We start from the raw sequence: 26,209 nt of genomic DNA on the forward strand, positions 1-26,209 counted from the left end.
TCTAAACATAGTGGCATGTTTGAACGTTGCTAGGGTTAATCCTGTTAGACTCTCACTTCTGATCTTGAATGACACAGGCTTTTTCTTTTATACTATATATTTCTAGAATTATTCAATTGATTTTTACACTAGAGTGAAAAATTTGATGTCACTTTATTCCAGATGATTTATGTTAATACTAAAATATATGGAAAAATAGAAAACTGCTTTAGAGCAATAGAGAACCTTGTATTGATTTACTCAAAAGTGTCATATCATCTATATAAAACAAGATATTAAGACCAAAAGGCATGAGATTAAGTTATTTAAGTGTTCTAAAAATTAGATTTTCTTTTCCTTTTTAGGGTGCTGGAACAAATGAAGATGCCTTGACTGAAATCTTAACTACCAGGACAAGCAGGCAAATGAAGGAGATCTCTCAAGCCTATTATACAGGTATCTTATTTTCTGCTTACCTTCACCACTGTTCACACATATTCCAGCCAATGTTGCTTTTCCCAGAATCCTCCCAATCTCTTCATGAGGCATTTTGAGAGGACAAGACTTATAGAAAGGAGAATACATTCTAAAATCAGCTGAAGACTATGGGTTTCCAGGAAAAATTGGAATATGATCTGAGCTAGATACTGCTACATAACAATAGCATTAATGCTTTATGTTTATAATATTGTAGCTGCAGTGGATTTTGCTCTCAGCAATCTCTCATTAATTGAATTAACCATTTTCATCAATGGAAGAGACTCAGATCATATTTTATTACGAGGTGTTAAAAATCACTCAGATTAGATCCACGATTTTTGGTGTGGGAAATTAGATTAATTTAGAGGATGTGTTGAGCATGAGGATTCAATAGAATTAGTTAAAAGACCTAATAGTCTGCTGGCTGTGTAAAATTAGAAAGTCTCTGCAATGCAATTCTGACTCTAACTACCCAGGGTTAGTGTGACTTCACAGGTTAAGGTCACAGTCCCCACAAGACTACCTTCACCTCAGACACCAGCCCACAAGCTCAGGTGTTTTCAGGCTACACATGCTTTTAACCGACTGGCTACAAATTCAGGGTTCTCACTACTCTCAGGTTCAATAGCACACCAGAATGACACAGAACTCAAGAAAGTGCTATATTGACAAATGCGGTATTATCATAAAGGAAACAAATCAGGGCCAATCAAATGCAGAGACTGCATAGGGAGATATTGGGAAGGGTCCAGTGGAAGCTTCCACTCTCCTGACACAACCCGCAAGCTCACTTGATTATTGGTAGCCTTAGTTTTTATTGGGGTTTCATTATATAAGCATGATTGGTTGAACCATTGTTCATGTGATTGAACTCAATCTCCAGTCACCCTACAGTCCCCAAACATCAGGCTAATATTGTGGCTCAAAGCCTCAACCTTTTAATCGTATGGTTGATCTTTCTAATGTGACCAGCACTTATTCTAAGTCATCTTGTTAGCGTAGCTGAGCTGCAGTCCAAGAGACCAACCATGAGTAATAAAGACACACCTATGACTTGGGAAATCCAAAGGATTTACAGTTTACCTCCCAGGAATCAGGAATAAGACCAGCCCAATTCTTTACTATTCAGCGGCCCCATAGAACCCTCTCCACATACTTTAAGGAAGCTACAGTTTCTCTGTTTGTGTCTCACGGAGGTCAGTTGTGTCATAGGAGCTTTTGCAGTGGGAGAGGTCCAAAGAAGGAGTACATATTGGTCCTCAGGTGGGTGTTAAAGAGGTTGCTTTGGGAAATTCTTGTTAGAAGGCAAATACTTCAATGACAGGTAACTATTTTGTTATTGATGTGCTAATTGGGTTCTAATCAGAAAAACAGAAACAGCACTAGGTATTTTGACAGATAAAATGTAATATAAAGAATTGCTGGCCAGGCGCGGTGGCTCAAGCCTGTAATTCTAGCACTTTGGGAGGCCAAGGCAGGCGGATCATGAGGTCAGGAGATCGAGACCATCCTGGCTAACACAGTGAAACCCCGTCTCTACTAAAAATACAAAAAGAAATTAGCTGGGCATGGTGGCGGGCGCCTGTAGTCCCAGCTACTCCAGAGGCTGAGGCAGGAGAATGGCGTGAGCCCTGGAAGCGGAGGTTGCAGTAAGCCAAGATTGCACTACTGCACTCCAGCCTGGGTGACAGAGCAAGACTCTGTCTCAAAAATAAAAAAATAATAAACAAAAGAATTGCTTAAAGGGTCTGGCGCGGTGGCTTATGCCTGTAATCCCAGCACTTTAAGAGGCTGAGGCTGGCGGATCACAAAGTCAGGAGTTTAAGACCAGTCTGGCCAATATGGTGAAATCCCGTCTCTACTAAAACATACAAAAAAAATTAAATGGGCGTGGTGGCACGCACCTGTAGTCCCAGCTACTCAGAGAGCTGAGGCAGGAGAATTGCTTGAACCCAGGAGACAGTGGTTACAGTGAGCCGAGATCGCACCACTGCACTACAGCCTGGGTAACAGAGTGAGACTCCGTCTCAAAACAATTGCTTAAGCTGAGCACAGTGGCTCATGCCTATAATCCTAGCATTTTGGGAGACTGAGATGGGCAGATCGTGTGAGCCAAGGAGTTTAAGACCAGCCCAGGCAACATGACAAAACCCCGTCTCTACAAAAAATACCAAAAATTAGCCAGGTGTGGTGGTGCATGCCTACAGTCCCAGCTTTTCAGGAGGCTGAAGTGGGAGGATCACTTGAGTCTAAGAGATTGAGGCCCCAATAAGCCTTGATCATGCCACTGCACTCCAACCTGGGTGACAGAGTGAGACACTGTCTTGGAAAAAAAAAAAAAAAAGAATTTCTAAACACCTTTCAGAGGACTAAAAAAGGAAATAAGGGAACAAAGGGATTCATGCAGAGTATAATCCCCCAGACCTGAGACAACAGAGGAAAGAGGTTGAGTTTGTCAGAAACTGGAAGTTAGAAGAGGGATATACCTGGCTGATGTTGGTACCTCAGGGGCTCAGAGCAGAGGCTTAAGGAGCAGGAGTTCAGACCTCTGAAAAGAGGGCTCCATCTGGCTGGAGCTGGTACCTCCATGGGGGATGAAAGTGACTTGTTCTAGGAACCTAGAGCCAGTTGCTGCTGTCAGGGTTTGACACTGATATGAATAGCCATCAAATATCTTGCACTTCTTTCCACCTCCTGCCTTCCAGTCCCCCTCTACTCCCCACTACTGGTGGAACCTAAAAGCGGGTGGGAACAGAAAGAAGTAGACAAGAGAACTGCTTAATCATTAATGCACAAAGGGTATGTTGTAGGTGTTTAAAATATTTCAGTTCAACAAGGTTTACATATTTTACAAAACCCATCATCAGAGCCAGGCACTGTATCCCAAGTTGGCTTGGTATTTTCTGGTGTTTCTTAGAAGAGTCGCTGCTCCCCTAGTGAACCTGCCCTGTGACAGATCCCTGGAGCCCAGCATTTAGGTACAAACACTTCCAGGATGTAAGCTTTATAAGAATGAAGATTTTTGTCTGTGTTGTTCACTACTGTATCCTCAGTTCTAAGAACAGTGGGGGAGATAAGTGCAAATATTTATTAAATGAGTGTCCTCAAAATTGAGGTTAAGGTCTTAAGAGCCAAGTGAAACTTTTAGCGTTCAGGATAGTGTTGTGCAGATATGACGAATGATAATAGCACAAAGTGACCAGAGCCTCAATTTCTATGTGAGTAATGCTCTCTGAGGCTACAAGGGATACAACTGCATCAAGGTTACCTTGGTTACTAGAGATTAATGATACACAAGAAGATCAAGAAGGAAACTGTCTCAATCATGCATAACCAAGTTTTACAGAGATTCAAGTCACAGCACTACCCGAGGGACCCAGTTATGTTGTCAGTCTCTCGGCCGCAGGCATCCATGGCTTCCCGTGCTAATGTTTTCCATGACAGTAACTGTTCCTCTTCCTTTTTGCTTCTCATGTTCTTGACACCAGCAAGTAACATCCCCTCCCTTACCACATGGTGTTTGTCTACCCAAGGCTTATAAATATTTGTGCATAGTTTTTGGTTATTCTTGGCTACTGCTTTCTTCATTATTTCTAGGAGTCTTTCAGTTCTTTATTATTCTTTTGTCTTTGTCTCCTTTTCTGTGTCACTCATTCTCTAAGACAGAAGATACAATGGGTTCAGGAAGTCACAATCAAGTTGGCCCTCATAAAGGGACCAGACGTCTTATATAGCTTATCCAGTACAGTGGCACAATAGGGTCTAAATAAATAGAGATCTAAATTCTTAACTTTTTTCAGTATTCTAAAGTCAATGGTGTGTGAGGGAACACTGAAACAGGTATCAGGAACTCAAAGTTCTCGTCCAGACACCTGTACTGTTAAAATACTCTATTTAATTTTATACTCTACTGTGCCTCAAAATGCATAAAGTAGTTGTCAACTTAGATTGAAATAATATTTTAGTCTAATTTCCCATAAAATATGTAAAGGGAGAGGCTGTGTGAAATGACTTATAGAGTCTCATCTAAATAATTCCAAAATTATAAAATACTTCCCCAAGTTCTAACAACTGGCAGCTTCATTCTTTTACTTGACATTTTCAAATTTAAAGTTTTTATCTAACCAGAATGAAGGATAGATGTAACAATATCACAACCATTAGGTTTTATGATGCCTACTAAATATTATTATTTAGAAAAATAACACACATTTTTGGTGAATTTTGCTTATATGGATTGCTTTGAAAAATTACAGATTTCATAAAAAGGAGACTTAAATCATGCTGAAGAAGTTTCCATCTCAATGCAGTTCTTGCTATTGGATAATTTCATATCACTTTCTATAATTGTCTTTCATTGGTTTAAATAGATGAGAATTCTCATGGCTAATATGTATAATTTATAGAGTTCTTGAGAATGATGCAGACAGAGTTCAAATAGCCACATGGTGTCACCTACAACCAGGTGTATAGTGGCTCCAAGAGAATCACCACCCCATGGATGGGGCAGACAGAGATTTAAGACTGATGGGCACCGCACATCACAGGCCATGCAAAAGGGGCTGTATCTAGTCAGTACTGAAATATATGAACACACAATTGGCATTTGTAAAGGGAAATGGCATGTTTTGAGGTAGCTTTCTTACTTTTGGGAGATACTAAAAAATATAGTTTAGTTATATTCATTATGATTAGGGTTAGATTCAATAAAACAGAAAAATTACAGTGGCTTACAAAAGGTAGAAGTTTATTTTTATCATATGTAGAAGTCTGGACATTGGCAATTCTAGGACTAGTATGACAGCTACTAAAAGCTTTTAGGAACTCAGGCTTCTTCTTGATTACTTTTATGCCATCACTAGGAAATGGTCCTTATCTTCACAGTCCAAGATGGCTGCCCAAGATGCAGATATCAGTTCACATGTCAGGCAGTCAAATGGAGGAAGGACTAAGATGAACATGGCCCCATCCCTTTAAGGAGATTTCCCAGCAAAGTCACATTTGTCTGCCTTCATTTCATTGTGAAGAACTAAGTTGTAGAACTGCACTAGCTAAGAGGAAAGGTGAGAATATAGTTTTTAAGCTGTGTACATTGTATCTTGCTTAAGGTTAGGGTTCTCTTAGTATGGAAGATGGTCAGAATGGAAATTGAAAGGCAAATTAGTAGCTCATCCAGCCCAGCTTTTCCACTATGCATCCCTTAGTGCCATTGTCAGATGAAATAAACTATGATTTGCTCCAGAATGACAACTCTTTCTATTCTTTTGCATTTACCACAACACAGTGCAGTAAGAGTTACAAGAAGAATGTACCATCTCACAACAGAAGAGCATGAAGAAACTAAATAAAAGGGCAAGATTTATCGGATCACATACCCATTCTTTGCTAGTGTTGGCATTTAAACTTTTCTCTGTTTTATAATCATATTTTTCAGTTTGTCAAGGCTTAATTTCATTCTGGTTTGGTTTCAGTATACAAGAAGAGTCTTGGAGATGACATTAGTTCGGAAACATCTGGTGACTTCCGGAAAGCTCTGTTGACTTTGGCAGATGTAAGGTTTTATTTTTTATTTTTTAACTCCCCAGTAATCTGCATGTTCAATAATAATTTTTAGGGAGTTTAAAAATAACCAAACTGAGACAATTAGTTCACAATTTTCCTTATGAGATGGTTTGTTCATTTTACATTTTCATTGCCACCAAGCAATGTAATGTTTAACCAAGATCATAAAAGCATGCATAATGATGTAACAACAAAGAAAACTTATTTGAGTCAGTAAGTGGAGGTGTTTTGGTCAGGTTTCACAATTTTGACATTAGAAGACATTCTGATACATCATCTGACATACAATATTTATTTCCATTATAAGTGTCTCCATTTTAAAGAATAGGTTTATTTTCTTCTGGAGTCCAAAGAATAAATGTTTTTTTTGTTAGCTTCTAAATTAAATAGGAAGCATGATACAGAAGAATTGTCTTTAGAGATGGGAATTAAACTAACAAATGAGTATCAGTCTCAGGATTAAAAAAAGAAAGTGCTTGCTGCAACTTCAGCCTTGCCACCTTGGAAAAGCTGCCAAACTATTAATCACTATGTGACCTAATGAGGCCACACCTTGCTTTCTCTTTGTAGAAGGCTCATGACTTTTATCATAAAGATGGTAAGGTCAAAGAGGAGATATATTCATAGCTATGTGTAAGAGAGAAAGTGATTTAAACCATATCTCACCAATTTTCTTTCAGCTGATTTACATAGCACCTAAAGTGTGAGAAAATCCCAACAATGGTCTCAGCCTCATGGTTGAAACAGCACCTGTCAAAGTGAGACATTATGCCATTAGGAAGCGATTTATCTAAATTATGGTTTCAATTACTTTGAATGTGAAAACCTTATGAAGGTTGAACCCACAACACCAAACTTATGAAGCATTGCTGCAAACATATGCTCTCAGAGGTATATATTCATAAGTGCACATCTGTTTGTGTATGGACATGAACACACCCACCCACAGGGGGCAGTATAGAGCAGGGCTCTAGCACAGGGTTCTAGAATCAAACAGGGCTGGAATCTCATGCTGCCTACTAGCTTTGTGTATTTGGACAAGTTCTTTAAGTCTTAAAGCATTCATTTTCATATCTGTAAAACTAAAATACTAATAATGCCAAGTACTCATAGGGTGTTATGAAGATTAACAGAAAGAGAGAGCCTGTGAAGTACTTAGTGATCAACACAGGGTGGTGGTGGTTTGTTAGTATTATATTAAGACCAATGATAATCAGCATTTATATCATTGGAGCAGAGTGTACAGTGAAAGAGAACCAGAAGAAAGCAAACAGCAGCAGAGTATCAGCAGCACAGAAAAGAAACCAGGCAAAAATCAGACAGTCATGCAAGGACCTAATGTTTGAAAATACGAACAAATTCATTTTAAACAATTGTAGCTAAATGTTTCATTCGCCTGTAATTTGCCAAATAATTCAGGTAATCCCATGTTTTGTTTCTGTCTCCTGTCTTTCTATAATGTGCTTAAGTATTTGTACGTGAACACACACACACTGCGCACCCACACGCACACAAACATCACTTAAACCATAGAACCTTTAATATTACAGTTGGTTTGGGGACTTTTGAGGACTTTTTTTTTTTCTCTTTTTTGAGACAGAGCCTCACTCTGTCATCCAGACTGGAGTGCAGTGGCACGATCTCGGCTCACTGCAACCTCTGCCTCCCAGGTTCAAGCAAATCTCCTGCCTCAGCTTCCCCGGTAGCTGGGATTACAGGCGCATGCCACCACACCTGGCTAATTTTTGTATTTTAGTAGAGACAGGGTTTCACCATGTTGGCCAGGATGTCTCAAACTCCTGACCTCAATCAATCCACCCGCTTCAGCCTCCCAAAGTGCTGGGATTACAGGCATGAGCCACTGCGCCTGGCCTTTGAGGGTTTTTTTTTTTGTTTTTTTTTTTGTTTTTTTTTTTAATAAACTTTACTTTTTAGAGCAGCTTCAGATTTATGGAGAAATTGAGCAGAAAGTACAAAGAACTCCGATATGCCCCTCTTCTACTCTCTCCTTTCCGTTATTATTATTATTATTATTATTATTATTTTGAGACAGGATCTCGCTCTGTTGCCCAGGCTGGAGAACCATGGTGTGATCTCAGCTCACTATAGTCTTGACCTGCTGGGCCCAAGCAGTCCTCCCACTTCAGCCTCCTGAGTAGCTGGGACCACAGGTGCACACCACCACCTTGGCTAATTTTTTTGTTTTGTTTTGTTTAGAGAGAGAGAGATAGAAGGTCTCACTCTTGCATTAGTATGTGTATTTGTTACAGTTGATGAATGAATATTGATACATTATTATTAACTGAAGTTTGTAGTTTACATTAGGGTTCACTCTTTCTGTCATGTAGTTCTATGGATTTTAATAAATGTATAATGTCATGTGTCTACCATTACAGTATGATAGAGTAGTTTCACTGTCCTAAAAATCCTCTGTGCTCTGCCGGTTCATACCTTCCTCCCCACCAACTACTGATCTTACTGTCTCTATAGTTTTGCCCTCTCTAGAATGTCCTATAGTTGGAATCATATAGTATGTAGCCATTTCAGGCTGGCTTCCTTCACTTGGCTATATGCCTTTAAGGATCCTCTATGTCTTTTCATGGCTTGATAGTTCATTTCTTTTTAGTACTGAGTAATATTCCATGTATAGAATATTTATTTCACCTGCTGAAAGGCATCTTGGTTGCTTCCAAGTTTTGGCAATTGTAAATAAAACTTCTGTAAACATTCATGTGGAGGTTTTTGTGTGGACATGTTTTCAATTCCTTTGGTTAAGTACCGAGGGGTGCAATTGCTTGATCATATAGTAAGAGATATTTAACTTTATAAAAAAAAACTGCAGAACTGTCTTCCAAGGTGTCTGTACCATTTTGCCTTCATATCAGCAGTGAATGAGAATTCCTGTTGCTCCACATTCTCACCAGTATTTGGTGTTGTCAGTGTTTTGGATTTGAGCCCTTCTAACAGGTTGTGTAGTGGCATCTGATTGTTTTGATTTGTAATTCTCTAATGACATACAATGTCGAGAGTCTTTTCATGTGCCACCTCTGTGTCGTCTTTGGTGAGATGCCTATTGAGATCTTTCAACCATTTTTAAATTGGGTTGTTATTTTCATATTGAGTTTTAAGAGTTCTTTATGTATTTTGGATACAAGTTCTTTATCGGATACATGTTACAAATATGTTCTCCCAGTTTGTACCTTGTCTTTTCTTCCACATAAGACCTCTGTGTTGGGTTGGGCACAGTGGCCCACACTTGTATTCCCAGAGATTTGGGAGGCTGAAGTGGGGGGACAGCTTGAGGCCAGGAGTTTGAGACCAACCTGGGCAACATAGCGAGATTCCCATCTCTAAAAAAAATTTTAAAATTAGCTACCCAGGAGGCTGAAGCGGGAAGATAGCTTGAGTCTTGGAGTTCAAGGTTACAGTGAGCTACATTTGCAGTACTACACCCTAGCCTGGCTGACAGAGAGCAAGGTCCTGTCTCTAAATATATATATATATATATATATATATATATATATGAATATATATGAATATATGTATATATGAATATATATGAATATATGTATATATGAATATATGAATATATGTATATATGAATATATGAATATGTATATATGAATATATGAATGTATGTATATATGAATATGTATATATGAATATATATGAATGTATGTATATGTGAATGTATATGAATGTATGTATATATGAATAGATGTATATATGAATATATGTATGAATGTATGTATAAGATTCATATATATATATATGAATTTTCAGAGGAGGGAACTGAGGCCCATAAAATTGTGTGATTTGCTAAAAATTTCATGACTAGTCAATGGCAGAAACAGAACTGGAGCCCGGAGTACCTGATTTTTCTGTGCAACCTGTCCTGCCTTGAAGAAAAACCACTAAGATCCCTTGCTGGTTGAGTTACCGTGTGTTAGCATCTTCTGTCTTTAAAGGATGGCCCTTATTTTTGTCATCCCTGTTTAGGGCAGAAGAGATGAAAGTCTGAAAGTGGATGAGCATCTGGCCAAAAAAGATGCCCAGGTCAGTAACAAAGCGGGAAAACATTTCCTTTACCTATACTGCTATGTGGCTGCCTTTGCATTTATGTGAAAAAAGGAGAAAAATAGACCAATGGGGGGCCTTTTTTTTTTTTTTTTTTGCCTGTTTGAAAGAGAAGCCTGAGGCTTGAGGATACCAACCCTAACTTTTTGCCTGCCCCAGTGGTAGTTATCATTCTCCTTAGCTCCTGCTAGCCCAATTATTGATTTCTAGTCTGCTGAAAGTGAGAGACTTTGATAATAGATGATTGCACTGACCTCGAAAATACAGCTCCCATTCTTCTCATGTCACCTCTCAAAAAAAGAAAATAATTGTGTCTCTAATAACATTCTCTTGTGAATAGATTCTCTATAAAGCTGGTGAGAACAGATGGGGCACGGATGAAGACAAATTCACTGAGATCCTGTGTTTAAGGAGCTTTCCTCAACTAAAACTAAGTACAAACTCACATTACAATCCTTCGCGTTGTGTGTTGGTTTTACAAATGTTTTTGCATTTAGTATACAAATATCTAGAAAAATGAGGTTTAAAATTGCAGTCTGTTCCAGTTTATTTATTCACATTTCAGGAAACAAAATGGGGAAGCTGCATTGTAACTCAAGGAAGTCCTGATACTACACTTTTGTTTTTCCGTAGAGGCTGAGTAGATTACCTAGTGAGTACCAGGTAATAGATGGGGGAGGGAGGTGGCCGGAAGAAGAAAAGAGGCCACCTCTAGGGTGAGAGTAGAAAGGCTTGTTCCTGTGGGATGGAGAAGCCCAACTGCTTCCAGTCCACCTAACAGTTCTCTCTAGTTAGCCACTTCCAGAAAAGCCAGACACTGCAGGTGAGTCTCTGTTGACACATCACTACTGATTAACTTTCAGCTATTTCTGATATGAAGGTAAATGGTAGAATGGTCAACTCTTATTGTCAGACCAGCTATTACATGGAATTGTGGGCACCCACCCTCTTGCTCATGGCACCTCCTAGAGCTGTTCTGGAAGCAACAGCACCTAGAAAACTAAACCTCCATTTACGGTGAACATCTTCTGACTCTGGCTTCCAGGTGCTAGTTTACAGAACAGCCACACAGCAAGACCAAGCTTAAAGTTGATGGAACGATGAGTAAACATAAGGATGTTACTGTGACTTTGAAATTCTGTAATTGTTCTTTCTTAACTTTTGCATTAAAATCACATTTGTTTTATAAAATAATGACAACAGTAAGTGATAGTTGCTTTATTCATGTCTTTGTTTGAAAAACAAAAACCAGATAACCCTAGGTCTCTCTCCAAAATTTCTTTTTTAAAAAATTTATTGGGGGAAAATGTACTTGGCTTACAAAATATGCCCGTATACTTGGTGACGTATGTACAGGTTTTGCTTGGGGCAAATACTGATCAAGAAATTCGGATGCCTTCTGGGAGGTGTGAAGTAGGCCATGCCGCCTTAGGAAATGATTTATTCAGTGCAAGGAAGTCTTCAGAGTTGAGATTTCTTTACCAGAGAAAACATATTTGACTAGTGATTATAGTATCATTTCCCAGGTGCTGCTATAAATAAAATTTAAAATAGCCCACCTTACTAGATAAAGTATTTATTATTTAACTATTTAGGCTATTTGAAATGCTTACTGCTTGAGAGAAGGGGAAAGAGAAAGAGAGATCATTGAAGAAAATTATCTAGGGATGTTTGGGGTTTATCGTAGATGATTTCCTTAAAAAGGAACAAAAGAAAAACAAAAACTTTTGTACCCAAATTTTCATGGTTTAAAGAGGGAGGTTTTTAGCTTGCTACTTGATCTTGTGCATATCAAATAAAAAACTAGAATATATTCAAATGTGCTCAACTGGGTTGCTTTAAATAATTTTGTGGTGCTTCCTTTTAGCATTTGATGAATACAGAAATATCAGCCAAAAGGACATTGTGGACAGCATAAAAGGAGAATTATCTGGGCATTTTGAAGACTTACTGTTGGCCATAGGTAAGCCTTCGAGTGCTAGTAAACTAAGTTACTCTGCACTTGTTTTAACTCAGTGACAAGGCCTGTTCCTTTTGGGCAAGAGTCCTGGCTGATCCATCTTTTTATGCTCCCTACAGCCGCCATCATGGTCCAGGATACACACAGTCCACTCAGCAAATATTGTTAAATGAATGCACGAAGAAGTTATTTTTTTAAGTCTTTTTTCTTTTTCTTTTTTGAAACAGGATCTCACTCTGTCACCCAGGCTGGAGTGCAGTGGTGTGATCTCAGCTCACTGCAGCCTCAACCTCCCAGGCTCAAGCCGTCCTCCCACCTCAGCCTCCCAAGTAGCTGAGACTATAGGCATACACCACCTGGCCCAGCTCTTTTTGTATTTTTTGTAGAGATGGGGTTTCACCATGTTGCCCAGGCTGGTCGTGAACTCCTAAGCTCAAGCAATCCACCCACCTCAGCCTCCCAAAGTGTTGGGATTACAGGTGTGAGCTACCACATCCAGCCATCTTTTTAAATCTTACTTTGCTTTTTAAGTTTGTATTTGTCTTATGACCGTGTTTAGCTTGTAGACTTCTTGAGAGCTGAAATATTTTTTTTCTACTGTCATTTTTATTGAGCTTTGTTGAAAACTGAGACATAGGCAAGGCACCGTGGCATGTACCTGTGGTCTTATCTACTTGGGAGGCTGAGGTAGAAGGATTGTTGGAGCCCAGGAGTTCAAGGCCAGCTTGGGCAACATAGCAAGACCTTGTCTCTTTATAGAAAACCACACACACTTACACACACACACACACTTACACACACACACACACACACGCAACTAAGACCTAAGCCAGTTTGGTAATCTACCATATTTGGTTATTTATGAAAGATATCAGTGGCTTTTCTTTTCTTTCTTTTTTTCTTTTTTTTTTTTTTTTTGAGATGGAGTCTCTGGCACCCAGGCTACAGTGCAGTGGCGCAATCTCAGCTCACTGTTGACTCTGAATTGCTAAAAGATAGGCCGAGGAGGCTAAGAAAGAGAAAACCTTCTTCTTCAATTAAAAAAGTAGAATTGAGATCAGTCTTCATACTTAGTTCTCAGACTATTCCAGTGGTAATGATACAACTGATTAATTTTTTTTTCCATTTTATATTGTTAATCTTTTTTTCTTTTCTGGTGTGTGACGAAGTCTCGCTCTGTCGCCCAAGCTGGAGTGCAGTGGCGCAATCTCAGGTCACTGCAATCTCCACCTTCTGGGTTCAAGCGGTTCTTGTGCCTCTAGCCTCCCAAGTAGCTGGGATTACAGGCACATGCCACCACACCTGGCTGATGTTTGTATTTTCAGTAGAGACAGGGTTTCACCTTGTTGACCAGGCTAGTCTCAAACTCCTGACCTCAAGTGATCCACCCACCTCAGCCTCCCAAAGTGCTGGGATTACAGGCTTGAGCCACCACCCCTGGCCTATATTGTTAATCTTTATATTAATTCTGTCTACTGTTTTTCATTTGGTGTTCTTGCTAAGCCATAATGTTTGAAAAACTTTATTGAGATGTACAAACTCTCATTCATTGAGCCAAGGAGCATTGTTGGAAATATATCATTGAATTATGTATTACATTTGGGCTATAATACACATTATTTTATCATGTTAAAAAAGACCTTATAATTCAACTGAAGTTCAAAATATGTCACACTTTCATTTTCTGTTTCAGTCTACCATTGGAATAAACCAGTCTTTAAAATTTTTAATTGAGATATAACTTACATACCATAAAATTCATCCATTCAAAGTGTGCAATTCAGTGCTTTTTAATATAGTCACAAGGTTTTGCAACCATCAGCACAATCTAGGTTTAGGACATTTTAATCAGCCCCATAAGAAACCTTGTAACTATTGACAGTCACTCTCCAATCCTCCCCACCCCCTGGCTCCTGTAATCATTAATCTACTTTCTGTCTCTATAGATTTGCCTACTCTGCATATTTCATACACACGGAATCCAATACAATGGTCAACACATAGTTTTTGACATGGAAAACCATCTGAGCTGTGTCATCTTAGAATCGTGTAATAGGAGCATACTAGCTGCCAAATAAAAACAAATCCAGGCTTAAGTAAGGAGAGGCTTTATTCAGAAAAACTATTTCAATAGAGAGAACATGTTGATTTCAGAAACATGTAAGACTCGGCTGGGTGTCTCTAAAAGACGGGGGAAAAATGTGCAAAAGTTTCAAAATCCAACAGAAAAGTCTTAGCAGCAACTTTTAATGTTGGGCAAGCACGAGGGTGTGATCATTGGGGATTGACAGGAAACACGTCTGGCGGTGGACAGCTGGACTCTCAAGATAAGCTGCAACAGAGGCATGTTCTGCATTTTAGGGCTTGCTTGGGACTGGGGACAAGCCAGAGTTCAGGAACCTGTGGGAGGAGAGAGGCCTGACGAAAGTGTGGTCAAGACAATGAATAGGGTAGGGAATGGGCAATTATGAATACTTGGTCATGGTAATTAACTCTAACGGACTCCCAAGCTTCCCTGCCTATGGTGCTGGGTGGTGAAGCCTCCTTCCCACTAAAACATACTGCCACCTTCCAAAACTTTCAGATATAAAGAACAAATCTAGTAGGTAAGAACATAAAGCAGAAGGCAAGCTAAAGGGAAGAAAGGATCATGAAGGGATTGTACAAATCTAGTTGGCAGGGAGGTGACTGAAAAGCTTAATAGGATGAAAGTGGGCATCATTATTTTGTATCAGGCTATTATGGCTTACTTGAATGTGAGTTTACTAGTTTAAATGGTTAGTTTCTTGTCAGAGAACTTCATGTAACAGTTTTATTCTAAATGCCGTGTTTGGGTTTCTAATACATTTCTCCTTCTATTTCCCTTAAATCACTTACAAAAGCCAAAAGTCTTTTAGCTTTCCTTAAGAGAGTCTATAAGCCATGATGTGAAAGTCGGTTATTCTTGTTCTGAGCTCCAAAATTCATTATAAAATCCATTCACTTTTGGTTGGATTCCTACCTAGAGATCAGATTTAAGATTATGAAAATAATTGTGTTGCTGTAAATAGGTTTTGTTCCCTACAGACTTTTCTATTCCTATTTTCGTTTTATTTAAAAGATAATTTAGTCTTGCATTTTTGTCAGTTTCCTTTTTCTTGTTTTATTTCTGCTTTTCTTGTTATTTCAAAATAAAGAATTGGAAGATTGTATTTTTTTTTTTTTTTTTTTTAGGCAACTGAATTTAGATGACAGGTACTTGTTCTAATGGAGTCACTCTAACCAGCCTGTAAATTCTAATCCGGTCATTTAAAAGAAAATTCTTTCCATGGGAAAAATTGCTTTTAAATGGAACTCCAGTGCCCCTTCGTGCCTAATGAGTTATTTGGAGCAACATTGCTGCAGTTGTCAGGCCCGAGTTGTTCATCAGTAGCCCAAGATGTTAGTAGCTGAGCAGTGTCGCACCCTAGGGAGTTATCAGTGAAAGCGTAGGTGTTCGATGTGTCTGGGATCTAGAGATGAGTCAGTCGCTGTGGGAGTTTCTTTGGCAGGTAATTTTATTTTCCCCATGGCTGGAGATAATTACTGTGCTAAAGTTCTGTGCAAATATGACGTTAAAAGGCTTTGAAAATCAGGGTAAGCAGCCTTTCTTTCATTCCAAGTAAAAGCCAGTTGTGGGGAGGGGGTAGAGTGGTATGACAGTCCAAAGAATCTTTTCAAAAAACGTGTTACTTACTATAGATTAACCCAATTTCTATTCCGTGGAGCTGAACATTACTTTGCTTTTTATGACAGTTCATTGTGTGAGGAACACGCCGGCCTTTTTAGCAGAAAGACTGCATCGAGCTTTGAAGGTTGGTCTGGAAAGTTCGTGTGCCTTCTTAGCGTCCCTTAATTCCCTTAGGGAAGTATGCAAATAGCAGAACAAATATTTAAAAATTAGTTATTTTAATGTAATTTGAACATTTTAAGATAAATTATATTACAGCAAATCAAGGTATAATACAATACACTCTTTACACAGACACTTGATTTTCTCTTCAAAATAAACAGACCTGGATGTATGAAATAATTTTTTTTCTAAGTAGGTATAGCTTGATTTGTATTTAGCTAAAACAGTCCCATTTTCTCTAATATGACAAGTTTCAGTAAATGCTAATATTCCACTTGTATGAAAGATGAAAATTTATGTATAATTTTAGATTTTAAAAGTTCATCCTCTATTTTAAATAGAAAATGAGAAGACAGGCTGGGCGTGGTGGCTCACGCCTGTAATCCCAGCACTTTGGGAGGCCCAGGTGGATGGATCACAAGGTCAGGAGTTCAAGACCAACCTAGCCAACATGGTGAAACCCCATCTGTACTTTAAATACAAAAATTAGCTGGGCATGGTGGCAGATACCTGTAATCCCAGCTACTTGGGAGGCTGAGGCAGAGAATTGCTTGAACCCAAGAGGTGGAGATTGCAGTGAGCTGAGATTGTGCCACTGCACTCCAGCCTCGGCGACAGAGTGAGACTCTGTCTCAAAAAAAAAAAAAAAAAAGAAAAAAGAAAAAAAGAAAATGAGAAGGTAAAAATATGACTTAATGTTGATAGAATGTCATATTTCTTTTCCACTTAGATTAGTTTTCTACAGTAGCTAATTTGTCTACTAATTTGTCTCATAGGTTAATAGTATTCTAATCCATATAGAGATAGATACAGAAAAGTATTGACCACATTATTTTCGCTACTTCACAGTAAGTGCAGGCAGTAAAACTTGTTTTAGAATGCCAAACCTCAAACTTGAGACCCAGTAGATCCCGTGGCCTCTCAAGCTGCCTTACTTAAAATAAACCCAGCTGAGTGGGTGGCCTTTAATGATGCCGTAACCCTGTGTTTGCTTGTCTGTCTTTACTGCCAGATGATGAGCTCCATGAGTACAGGCTCTTGTTTATCCTCAGACCCTAGGCCAGGGCCTTGTGCACAGAAGATGCTTACCTCGATCTCTTTACTGGCCATTTTCTGCAGTCCCGCATGTACCTTCAAAGTTATATCCCAAGTGAACACATCCTTTCCCTCAAGTCACCCAGCCCCAGATCTGCTCCCCTTCCCCTGTTCAGTCATCCCAGAGAATGGCCCCAACAGGAATTTGCCCAACTCTCTGAAGTCATACCATTACTCCCCAGCCTTGTTGACTATGCCTCAGCCACCCCAGGCTTCTTTCCATTCCTCAACTGTGGCAAGTCTATTCTCACATCACAGTCTTTGCATCCGTTCCTTCTCTGGAATGCTCCTCCTCTAGATCTTTCTCTAGCTGACTCCTTCTCATCTTTCAGGTCTCAGCTGTCCTCCTGAGAGAGGTCTCCCCTAACTATACCAGGCCAGTTGGTTCCCTTTCAGTCACTCTCCACGCCATTTCCAGCTTTATTTTCTTCATATTTCTGATCACTATTTACTTAAGCAATAGTTAATTTGCTTTACTGTCTGTCTCCATCTACTAGAACATGAGGTCCACGCAGACAGAGATATAATCTGTTCTGTTCACCACCATATGCACAGCACATGGAATAATGCCTGGCTATAGTCAATGCTCATAAGCATTTGCTGGACATAGATGAATGGAATATCATTTGGTATGTTGGCCATCATTAGGTCTAAATCCACCTAACTGCTCAGCTAGAAATTTTACACTATCTCTCTTTTTCATTATCCTGTAGTGATACCTCATTATGTTTTGTCAATCCATTTACATAAGCAACTCTCAAATCTTCCCATTTTCTCCATCCCTACTACCTTTATTCTAGGGCTGGCCATAGTCATCTCTTTCCTTAATTACTCAGTCTCCTCAAGATGAGTCTCAAAGCGTCAGTCTTACTCCCTTATCTTCACTCTACTCCTACCTTGCAATCTGTTTCTCATGCTGCAGTCAAAGTGATTTTCTGAAACCACGAATTTGATCTGATCTCAACATTCTGATGTTTAAAATATTACAGTAGCTCTCCACACTTAGGATAAAGTCAGAATTTCATTTCATGGTTAACAAGGTCTGGCCTTTCCAGACACTTTTCTTGTTATCCCTATTTGTTACTTATGTATCCTTGAACATGGCATTCTTTCTTGCCCTAAACCTTCACACCTGCTATTTCCTCTACAGGACCTTTCTATTCTCCCTGCATGAACCTACTCCTTCCCCTTGTTGACTGTTTAGTCCTTGCTTAAATGTCACTTTCTCAGACTTATCCTAATCCCTAATCTTTCTTAGGCCCCCCTGAAGTATGCTCCCATGGTACCCAATATTTTCAACATGTCAGACTGTTGTGCAATGGCTTACTTTCTTGCCTGTATTCTTTATAAAACTGGAAGCTTAACATGGGTATCTTATCTCTGTTTTGCAGCATTTAGCATGATGCTGGCACAGAGTAGGTGCTCAACAAATATTTCTTGAATAATGAATGATGAGTTTGATAATAAATGAATAAGAATCACTGTAGTTGAATATTTTGCACACCATTATCTGATTCTTATAAATATAAATCTCCATGTTGCTCTGTGACCAATGACATTTGTATTGTGAAACACCTGCATTTCTTAACAGGGTGCTGGAACTGATGAGTTTACTCTGAACCGAATAATGGTGTCCAGATCAGAAATTGACCTTTTGGACATTCGAATAGAGTTCAAGAAGCATTATGGCTATTCCTTGTATTCAGCAATTAAAGTAAGTCTACTTTTAAAAATAGCAAAACATATTTTGCCCTTCTCTACCCATCTCCTTACTCTTATATTCCTTAAAATATAAAGATATATGACTTAGATTTCTCTCTCCTTGTCAATGCATACATGTGTTGTCTGAGCTTAAAACAGTAGCTGCAGTGTCCCTTATTTTCAGCTCTAAAATCCCAGGCATATAATAGACACTCAATATTTTTTTTGGTGTACTAGCCACTAATTTTTCTTCTTCTGTGAATTACATATGGAAATTGTTTACCTGTTTTTATATTGTACTGTATGTATTTATTTCAGTCTTTATGACAATGTAAGTAAAGAAAAATATGTATTTTAAATTTCCTCTCTGTTTTACATGAGACGGCATGGTTCTGCAGCTTAGAGTGCTTCTCATTTCAGTATACAGGAAACTTTCTCGTTTTATTTAATAGCTGTATATCATTCCATTGTTTATGTATTTGTACTCACCATAGCAAACAGGCTTCCAGTTTATTGCTATTATAAACAATGTTGTATAATGCATACACAACTTCATCAGGTACGAATGTATCTTTATGAATTCTCAGAAGTAGGATTGCTTAGACAGATGTAAATGCATTTAGAATTTTGACAAATATTACCAATCAAATTCCATTTTGCAATTCCATGAGGAATGTATGAATCTTTCTTTCTCCATAGCCTTGGCACAGAGGGTATTTTCAAACTTTTGGGTTTTTAAAACATTTTTTAGAGATGGGGTCTTGCTCTGTTGCCCAGGCTGAAGTGCAGTGGCTGTTCACAAGTGTGATCGTAATACATTGTAGCCTAGAACTCCTGGGCTCAAGCAATCCTCCTGCCTTAGCCTCCAAGTAGCTGGAACTATAGATAAACTTTTGGGTTTTCATAGTCTGATAGGTGAGGAATTGTATCTCAGTGTAGTTGTAATATACATTTTTCTTAGTATAAGTGAGACTGAGTATATTTTCATGTTTTAAATAACATTTGTATTCCTCTTTCTGTGGTCTGTCTTTTTACATTCTTTGTCCACATTCTTTTGGGTTTTTGTTCTTTTTGGTCAGTTTCTAAGACCTTTTACACATAAGGTAGACTAACCTTTTGTCTGGTCATATTTCACAGTCCGTTCTTTGTCCTTTGACTTGGCCGAATATATTTTTTTCCAAGCAGAGGGTGCACATCTTGTTTAATTAAATTTATCAATTTTTACAGTTTTTTTTATTTTTTTAAAAATCTAGTCCCTTCTGTTTCTTTCATTCTGGATAAGCATCTTCCTAAAATGGGCTCCTTCCTTTCTGTTTTAAAGCATGAAAACCATTTTCATTGTTTTCAGATCTCAGTTGATATATTATACATAGAAACTTCAAATAAGTTACAAATTATTTGAATTAATAAGGCAGTAAGGCTGATAAATTGTACAAGAGGCTTCTGTACCTTAAGCTCATGGTTCAAAAGTCATAGTCCCAACAGGAAGATGGCGACTAGTTAGTGGTGAACTAAGGAGCTAGCCCCGCACCTGCTCAGCAGCCTCCCATTGATTTACTTTTCTACCTCCGTGCTCCAGACCACCTATGACAGTCTCTAGTAAATGAGTGATAGAGAGTGTTAGTCCAAGCTGGTTCCCTGGAACAAAGTGTAAGCTGAGGTTGGTGAGTGGAGCAATCCACAGTCCTCACCTCCAAGGCCACAGTGACCAGGGGAAAAGATAGGGTTAGGGCTGCCTTCACAGAGGACTTGCAGACTATGCAGACCTCTCCATCTCTTTGCTGCTCCATCTACCCTTGAATGTCTCGGGGAAATCAGCACTAGAGAGTGTTGGACCCAGGTGGACTCTGCAAGGTCTAAGCTGAGAGTTGGGTCCTAGAAGGCGATCCAGGATGAAGAGGGAAGCAGCAGCCAAGCAGAGAGTGTTTGCTCTGAGCACTGAGGGTCCAAAACTGGGAATGGAGTCCATGCTGATTAGATACCCTAAGCTGTGGATCATTATGCACCATGGACATCCTGGGTAGCTCCCCAGCAGCACCCTCTCTCAAGCCCCTACAAGGCTGGAGCCCTACCTCTATGAGGGAGCTTACACCCAGCGATGGCCCCTGGGGACACCTGGCTTAGACCACATTCCAGTGTCACTGCCAGCAGCTGGAGTCTTTGGTCCAACCTTCACTATGGCCTTACCCGCAATAGCCACCCTTGACCAGGCATAAATATTAGCCTGGGTGTTTCTGCAGCTATCTTGGGAAGGTTCCTGCCTCTGACTTTACAAATGGCTTATGAATGAATGAATGAATGAATGAATGAATGAATGAATGAACATCAGTTAACTAGATTCATTCACTAAAATCTTTCTCTTTTTAATCAGAGTTTTTGTTTTTGCACTAAACTTTTACAGAAAGAGATGCTGAGATGCATGAATAAGTTGAAATCAGGAACTTACTCAAAAAGGCAGTTCTCAGACTATGCCTGGGGCTTAGCACAAATTGCATCAACTGCTCACACTCAATTCTATTTGAATCAGTCCTGACACATCACAATAGTTTCAATCATCAGAGAAAGATTCAATAACGTTAACCATATTGTAGCTACTAAGGCAGAAAAATAGACTCACACATTTTCTAAAGATTGTCAGTAACAAGGTTGAGACATAAAGAGGGCTTTCAGTTCACCCTCAGCAAAGCAGAAAATTAAATTAACCAGTGGCTCTCCATTCCCCAATGGTCTGGGTAATTGAGGCTTATTGTATTAGAAAACATTTAAGCTATTTGTAGTTGATAGAAAAGAAAAATCCATCACTGAAAACTTCAGTTTGCAAATTTGAAATAATATAAGATTTCTTTATTTCTACTACCTAACATATATTATTAAGTAATCTCATTATAGTTTTGCTATTGATGAACAGGATCTTTTTAGATGGTTGTTTTTGAAATTCAGGGGGTAGAGTTCCATTTTGCATATTATCTCAGCCTATAATCCTGCCTGTCTTCTTCCTTCTACCCATTGTTTAGACATTTCTTTGTCCATTGACACCTTTCTCAGGGGGTGACTGGTGGAAAGGAGAAGACAAGGAAGAACAGAGGTGAAAATCAGTGTGTACCTCTTATTACTTATTAAGAAGATATTATGGAAAATTTAGATGAAATTATGTTTTCTGGTAGTTTTCCTTGGTGGACAGATTCTGTGTTTACTTAATAAATAGCACAATTCCAAGTTTTTTATGGGAAAATATAGTAGCCACTCACAATCAACTCATAATCTATGTGGAGACCTGAGGTAGCTATAAAGAAACAATTGGAAGATAATAATTGAAACAACATACAATTAGATACTAGACTGTTGAGTACAGAGCTAGTAATATCGGAATTGAGAAGAAAAGACGTTTGGGGTTAGAGAAATGGGTCTTGAGCCTGCCTTTCAGGTCAACAAGCATGTGTTGAGTGTCTCCTATGGGCCAGGTACTCTGCTGGAGCATTTACCTTTAAGACCCCAGGTCAATAGGGTCTTAAAGGTAAATGCTCTAGAAACAGGTATGGGAAGAGGCAAGAGGGAAAGAAGTAATAAGGCACTTGTTTGATTAGAGGGTCCACCTTGGGGAATATTGAGAAATAAAATCCAAGTAGCAAGATGAGTTCAGTTGAAAGAGAGCTTTGAAATCAGCAAATTCATTCATTCAATTAAAAATATTTATCAAATGCATATTATGTGCTAGGCTCAGGGTTATAATTATAAGCAAAGGGATGGGGTGGAGGAAGACATTTTCTACCCTTATGGAATTACAACTATGTTTAATGTAAAGGAAAGCGACATTGTGCTAAAAGATCCTATAATAGGAGGACTTGACTTACAGGAAAGGCTTCTATGAGAAAGTCATGATTCAGATCTGGAAAATAAGTAGATATTAATAAGGCAAAAGTTATGGAGGTAAGGGAGCCAACAGAACATTCTAATAAAAGAAATGACAAATAGAAAGGCCTCATGGTGGAGGAAGCATAATGAAAAATGAGGATGTAGGGGCCAGATCATGCATGATCTTTTTGGCAATGTTTGAAGAATTTTGGCTTTAGCTTAAGAGTAAGGGGAAGCCATTGAAGAGTTCTGGGCATGAACTCTTGAAGAGTTAGTATCAGGATCATGAAAAGATCCCTGTAAGATCTTCTTATTCTGGAGAATAAGAAGGGCTCAAAGGATATTTAGGAGCTAAAACTTAAGGGACTTGGTATAATATCTTGGTGTGAGGAAAGGAAGGTAGCAAGGATGACACTCAAGTTCCTAACTTGGAAAACAGATAGTGGGGCCATTCCTTGCAAGAGGATCAGGTTTTTTTTACTTTTCTTTTTGGGGAGTTGGGGGAAGTTTATGAGTTTGGCTTTACATGTGTTGAGTTTGAGATGTCTTTGAGCCATGTAAGATATGTGGAGAGGTCAAGTAAGTCATTAGTGGTATGAAATATACTTTGAGCTACTTGGATGTGTTTTCTTGACTAACTGGTAGAAGGCCTAATTGTTTAAAATTCTGATTAGAGATGTCTAGAAGGAGCTCTTTTAATACAAAGCTGGAGCATTGTTGACTTGTCAGCTCTGCTATTGCAGAGCAAGACAGGAAAACCGACAGCATAAGAACTGAAATCTATACAAAAATGAAGAATATTGAGTCATATATTTTGTGAAACAGACAAATGAACAAGAAATAAAGAAAACAGAACAATATATATAAATGCCTATTCTGTCTTACTATGAAAGTAATGCTTAACTTCTTCACTAAATGAGCCTTCTCTGAGACTTCCTTTATATTACCACTTACTCTAATATTTACCCCAGTGACAGCCGTTTCAAATATGAAACTTAAGTGATAAAAAGTGCTCACTGGTTGGGTTGCCTCAAATAAAATAAAAATAATGTGAGCGTCTTACACAATCCAGTTTGAAAGCCAAGTTTTACCTCCTATGAAGTCTTCTGCGTTATAAACTTGCTATCTTTGCCCTTTAAGCCTCAACCTCACACGGTATCTTTTCTGAACAACAATCTATTTTTGGTTGGCCTTGGGAAAAGGAACTGACAAACATATTCTTTAAAAATGTGGTTCATTTCACTTTCCTAAGTCAGGCAGTGTAGCAGGGTATTCAGGAGCCAGGATACAGGGATTCAAATCCTGCTTTTGTCACTTATTCTCAATAAGATTTGGGGCAAGTTTCCTAACCTGTTTTTCTCATTTTACTTATCTATTACATGGGGGATATGTATAGTACCTATTGCAGAGAGCTTTTAAAAGGGTTAAAGTAGCTAATACACATTAAGCCTTTTGAATAGCAAGTGTTTGATAAATATTATTAAAACTATAATCTTTTGAAGTTTTTTTAGAAATTAATGTTATGTAAGTGATGCAATCTTATTTTATTAAACCCAAATTGACATGTAACTGCAATATATCAAGAAGAATCTAAATGTTATTTACTGCGAAGAAGATCCTGGTCAGAACATAATTGCACTCAGGTATGAATGAATGATGGAATTGCAGGTACATTTTACTAAATGGTATAGCTCATGAGTCTCACACCCAGGTGAATTCCCTAGTGCTATAGGATTTGATTCATTTATGGTCTCCCATTATTTATACTGTGTTTGTTCTTCATTTATTTTGTTCTTTGCAGTCGGATACTTCTGGAGACTATGAAATCACACTCTTAAAAATCTGTGGTGGAGATGACTGAACCAAGAAGATAATCTCCAAAGGTCCACGATGGGCTTTCCCAACAGCTCCACCTTACTTCTTTCTCATACTATTTAAGAGAACAAGCAAATGTAAACAGTAACCTGTGTTCCTAACAGGAATTCTCATTGTTCTATAACAACAACAAAAACTATTAGTATTTTAGAGCATCTCATTTATAATGTAGCGGCTCATAAATGAAATTTAAAATGGTATTAAGGATCTGCAAATACTATCCAACTTATATTTCTGCTTACAAAGTAAGAATCTTTTTATAGTTCTAATCCATTAAATATAAAGCAAGATAATAAAAATTGTTGCTTTTGTTAAAAGTAATTTGTTTGTTTGCTTTCAGAGCTTGCCAACATTGTTTGATGCCTGGTGTCAACAACTAATATTTTAAAACATGTTTCTATATAGAAGCTGTTACTGCTTCAGTTTATCACCTTGTTAATCACACTTTTCTTTAAGAAACGAGTAAGATGAAGATGTATGTGACCTGGCCTACCCTTTCTAGTTGTGATCAAGCTATAGGAGTGGCAATGCATGAGAAATTATTTCAGCTTTCAGAAAACATCTGCTGAAAGATTAATCTAACCACTTCCTGTCTGAATGGCAAGCATGAATTATGGTTGCTTCATGCTAAATACTACTTTCCCAGAATGGGCATTTAGAATCAAGCCTCTAAGGTTTCCTTTTCTCTTGAGTTGGCAAAACTACGCATTTAAAGAATCCCTCATGCTATCTTTGAGTGGGACCTAATATGAAATACCTTGACTGATATGAAATAGAAGAGGTGAAAAAAATTCCATTTAGAGTTATTTTCCTGGACCAGAATAGAAACGATCATACTGGCTATGTGCAGTGGCTCATGCCTGTAATCTCAGCACTTTGGGAGGCTGAGGCAGGTGGATTGCTTGAGCCCAGAAGGTTGAGACCAGCCTGGGCAACCTAGTGAGACTCTGTCTCTGACAAAAATACAAAAATTAGCCTGGCATGGTGGCACACACCTGTAGTCCACGCTACTTGGGAGGCTGAGGTGGGAGGATTGCTTGAGTCAGGGAGCCCATTTGGCAAGTTAGTTCTGTAATCAATATTATAAATGTCAGTCATAACTAAGATGATGACAGGAGATAATGAAAAAAAAAACTACTTAAATATTTGGGAGACAAAATTGAGTAAACATGGTATTCAAAGTAACCAAGTGTCAGTCAAGTATGCCTTCATGATTTTGGTGTAAGTGATGTAGTGAGTAAGTATATCATGAAGCAATAAATCAGTGTTAATACTCATTGAGTGCTTACTATGTATGAGGTACTATGTTAAACAGTGTAGCATATTTTAATTTGTTAATCCTCAAGGGACCTTACAATGTAGATACTAACTCAGATATAGAAATGGAAGCTTAGAGAAATTAGTAACTTATCACTGTAAGAGCCAGGTAGTCCAACTCCAGTGTCCAGGCTCTTAACTACTATTTTGCCTTAGAATTTATCCCATCCCAGGGCCACTGTTATTTTCGATGCCTAGTGCTTAGATTAGAACTGTGCTCAGCACATAAAAGGCATTTAATACAGTGAATCTTTATTTTAGATCTCATTTATCCTCAGAGTTGTTACACCACTTATGTATTAAGTACTTTCTGAAACAGAGCATGGTTACGTGTGTCAATATTTCCCCTGTTCTGCAAATGAGGAAAATGAGACTCAAGTTAAGTATCTAACCCAGGGTTACACAGGGGGAAAGCCAAGGCTTAAGATCCAGGTCATCTG

The 26,209-nt window shown here is 38.5% G+C and overlaps 1 protein-coding gene across 1 annotated transcript in view; it reads left to right on the forward strand.

Moving 5' to 3' along the window:
* Positions 1-24,773, forward strand: part of ANXA3 (annexin A3) — a 61,857-nt gene extending 37,084 nt beyond the window's left edge. The window contains exons 6-13 of the mRNA XM_007998989.3: positions 345-435; positions 5,931-6,010; positions 10,021-10,077; positions 10,439-10,532; positions 11,966-12,061; positions 15,833-15,891; positions 18,616-18,738; positions 24,379-24,773. Of these exons, the coding sequence (XP_007997180.2) occupies positions 345-435; positions 5,931-6,010; positions 10,021-10,077; positions 10,439-10,532; positions 11,966-12,061; positions 15,833-15,891; positions 18,616-18,738; positions 24,379-24,438 (660 nt within the window). The 3' untranslated portion in view covers positions 24,439-24,773. The remainder of the gene's footprint in view (positions 1-344; positions 436-5,930; positions 6,011-10,020; positions 10,078-10,438; positions 10,533-11,965; positions 12,062-15,832; positions 15,892-18,615; positions 18,739-24,378) is intronic.
* The last annotated feature ends 1,436 nt before the right edge of the window (positions 24,774-26,209 follow it).

The sequence above is a fragment of the Chlorocebus sabaeus genome, chromosome 7 (genome assembly GCF_047675955.1).
Source record: "Chlorocebus sabaeus isolate Y175 chromosome 7, mChlSab1.0.hap1, whole genome shotgun sequence".
Taxonomy (NCBI): Eukaryota; Metazoa; Chordata; class Mammalia; order Primates; family Cercopithecidae; genus Chlorocebus; species Chlorocebus sabaeus.